Source organism: Meleagris gallopavo, chromosome 26, assembly GCF_000146605.3.
Source record: "Meleagris gallopavo isolate NT-WF06-2002-E0010 breed Aviagen turkey brand Nicholas breeding stock chromosome 26, Turkey_5.1, whole genome shotgun sequence".
Classification (NCBI taxonomy): Eukaryota; Metazoa; Chordata; class Aves; order Galliformes; family Phasianidae; genus Meleagris; species Meleagris gallopavo.
Window position 1 is genome coordinate 87,849 of NC_015036.2, and position 3,334 is coordinate 91,182.

Consider the following 3,334-nt stretch of genomic DNA (forward strand, 5'->3'; position numbering starts at 1 on the left):
GAGTGTGATCGGTGTACTAGACTGAAACATTAACAGAAGACAGAAAAAAAATCCCCAATGTTCGGCATGCTTGACTACGCTGCACTAGCAACAAAAGTTAATTAAGTATGTGGGTCTTGATTAATCATAAAACTCAATTGACAACCATCAGTCCCTACAGCAAAGTTCACAGGAGGGAAAAAAAAAAAAAAAAAAAAAGAGGGAAAGCCAGAAACTGCAACGATTAAATAAAAAATGCAACTGTTCCAAGGAAACATACTTAGGAGAAGTTTTTCGGTCCTTGGAGACAATGATGAGGTATCCCCGATACCAGTGAACAATCAGCTTTTGTCCCTCGAAAGCAAAGCAGGGGCCTCGTTCATCTGGTTGATAAAGGTATACACATTCATTTCCTGCTACAATGAACTGGAGGTCCTGGGAGGGGTCGCTCAGAGAAGAACAGTGCAATCCACAGCCATGATTGTCCAGCTCCAGATGAGAGTAGTCTTTCACAGAAAGCAGGTAGGACTACAGAGAAAATGCGAGGTTTTGAGGCTTATCTGAAATGGACTCTGAAGGCAGTGCAATTGTAAGTCAGATTCTCACTTTTTCAAATTAATTTCCCACCTGGATGTTCTCTGTGGTCACCACAAACAGATGTGTTGTTTTGCCAGACTGTCGAAAAGCAAGACCAGTAACTGGGTAACTGCCTTCATGTAGGATCTGAGTCTTACTATGTCGGTCTCGAGTGATGTCTCCTTTTGTAAGTACAACACTCCCATCTGCAAAACCTTATGAAAAGGATAGATCAAACTGTTCACTTCCGTGGCACGCTTGAAATATTATCCAGGGCAAGTTAGGGCAGGTGCAGTCAATGACAAAAATTTGCTTGCCAGCAAAGTATCAAGCTCCTAAACTGCTGCAGGCTCTCAATTAAATACCTACCAATCTCTCCTCATACATGACATCACTGTTCAATGCTCAACTTCTTCTCCTCCATCACGAACTTCACTTGCAGGTTATTTTTGTTTGGGTTTTCCTATATTTTGCTTTAAGAATAGCCCTTTCATCATCTAATTTTAACTATCACTTATCTCACTGATTCAAAGCATGCTACACACAAAAAAATCAGTTTTCACAGTTCGCTGACAGCATCAATCCAGCAAACTGTTCTAAGTTGGAAGGTCACAACACTAATATAGAAAGACTTAATTTCAGTGCAGAGACTAACTCACAGAAACAGTCTGTAGCCTGCTACATTCCTGCTCTTACTTTAAGCAAGCAACATTAAAAAAGCACAATTAAAGCAGAACAAATGGAGATTGGCTTTGTGGGCTTTAAGAAAGTTTCCATACAGTGTCTAGGGGGAAAAAACACCCTAGCATTATTTATGAAAAAACCGATGCTATTCTCTGTGCTGGTACCAAATTTAGACTAAGTTTATTACTATTATTATCATACACTTATTGACTTGCAGGAACAAAAAACATCAACTGAGAAGATCTGCTTCTCTGTGAGATATCAAAATTGTTACAATCATACACACAAGCATAAGCTAAAATTATGTATTTATTCCCTTAAAGTCTCCAGTAGCACATAAAACACAACCTCTCTGTGAGAAGAGCATAAAAACAGTTTAAGAGCAATGGAAATGTTCTATGATGGTTTTTGTGTTACACATCCATTTTCCATACATTAGAATAGAGACGATAATACATTTCTTAAATTATTACAGGTCAGCTATACTTACCAATAGCCATGAAATTCAGATTCTCATGGACAGTTAGACAGGACACAACTGTGGGCTTGTTACCCGGTATCGCTGGGAAAATTCGTGTGCAAAGAGGATTGCCACCATCTCGTTTTTCCAGATTCCATACTTTAACCTAAAAACAATAAATATTACATTAACAACAACAACAAAAAATGAGATATTAGAAACAAACTACTTAAAAATTAACTATAACACCAGTATCTTTTCCTTTGTCATTTAACTTACCAATGGGTTAATGCCCTCTTCATCCTCACCAACAGAAACCAAGATACTGTGCTGCTTCAGCTGGTACAGATGCGTTACCCTTAATTTGTAAGCTTGGAAACCACTAAGTTGAAGCGAGCGAGGCAAAAACCAGATCCGACCTTCCATATGTTCATCACAGTTAAGGAATATGAAGGAAAAGGTAAAAAATGGAGAGAAAAACAACCACCACCACCACCACTCACACCTCTAAGAATACCAGAATCAAAATCTTAAAAGATTCTTGTTGACCTCTGTGAAGCCTACAGCAAATATACTTTTGCTGTCACCCATGAGAACCAAAACAGGTCACAACAGTTCTGTAATGAGCAAGGGGCAGAGAAGCCAAGGAAACTGCCGCATACCCGAGGCTGGAGTACTGCTAGGCCCGCCTCGGAGCTCAGCCCGCGCCACATAGCGCAGATCTCCCCTCGCAGTGCGGCCCGACCCGCCGGGCCCAAGCCCACGAACCCAGTGCAGGCTAGATGGCCCAGCCCCATCACTCTTGCCGCCGCCGCACAGGATATCTCCGAACACAAGGTTTCCCCGGCCTGAATCACAGACCGTGATGCCCGGAGGCAACGCGAAGGGCTTCCCACCAGCAGCCTCCGGCCCCGGCGGCTCCTTCACCATCTCTCTGTCGAAGAAGACGAAACGGCGCCACTGCAGATAGGCGGCCATGTTGGGTCGAGCTCCTCACGTGACCGACTTCCCCCTCCCCCCCTCCCTTAATGTCACGAGACGAAGGACGCCGGAACGCGCGATCTGGCGTACGAGCGCAAGCGAAGGGCGTGGCGCTACGGCGCGCGGGTGCCGCTCTGAGAAGGATTGGGTGAGTATCCGATAGGGCTAGCTTTTGAAATACGCTTGTAGAAACTTACTCCTTGAGAAAGCACGCTTAGGTAATTGCAAACTGAATTGTTTTTTTAGCTACTTTACATGGTGCCATAAACTTTTCTGGCCAGTTTTACATTTCCCACTGGAACAATTTTGCATTAAACTGTTACAAAGCAGCCTGTAATAAACAGCAGTTCCTTGATTCAATTCTCACTATTGTCAGTGGCTTGATCCCCTATATAGCCCGGTAAGGAAATTTGGTAGCAAAGAAATTCGACACCAAAACAAAAATACACAAAAAGAAAGCTTTATGAATAATAGCACATGTACGTTCCTTCCGAAGTCTCTCCAGTTTCTTTTAAAATCTTAAAAGAAATTGCTCCTCCATTGAGTCATGGTGGATATTATCCAGCAGTCCAACACACTACAGTTCTGTTGCTTCACAACTAATGTCTTCTACCAGCTCAGCCTTAGAAAATTCAGTACTTTTCAGTACAATTT

The 3,334-nt window shown here is 42.5% G+C and overlaps 1 protein-coding gene across 1 annotated transcript in view; it reads right to left on the reverse strand.

Moving 5' to 3' along the window:
* Positions 1 to 2,709, reverse strand: part of VPS11 (VPS11 core subunit of CORVET and HOPS complexes) — a 7,740-nt gene extending 5,031 nt beyond the window's left edge. The window contains exons 1-5 of the mRNA XM_019622903.2: positions 2,524 to 2,709; positions 1,979 to 2,127; positions 1,730 to 1,865; positions 607 to 770; positions 208 to 507 (exon numbers count right to left, since the gene is read on the reverse strand). Of these exons, the coding sequence (XP_019478448.1) occupies positions 208 to 507; positions 607 to 770; positions 1,730 to 1,865; positions 1,979 to 2,127; positions 2,524 to 2,677 (903 nt within the window). The 5' untranslated portion in view covers positions 2,678 to 2,709. The remainder of the gene's footprint in view (positions 1 to 207; positions 508 to 606; positions 771 to 1,729; positions 1,866 to 1,978; positions 2,128 to 2,523) is intronic.
* Between the last annotated feature and the right edge of the window lie 625 nt (positions 2,710 to 3,334).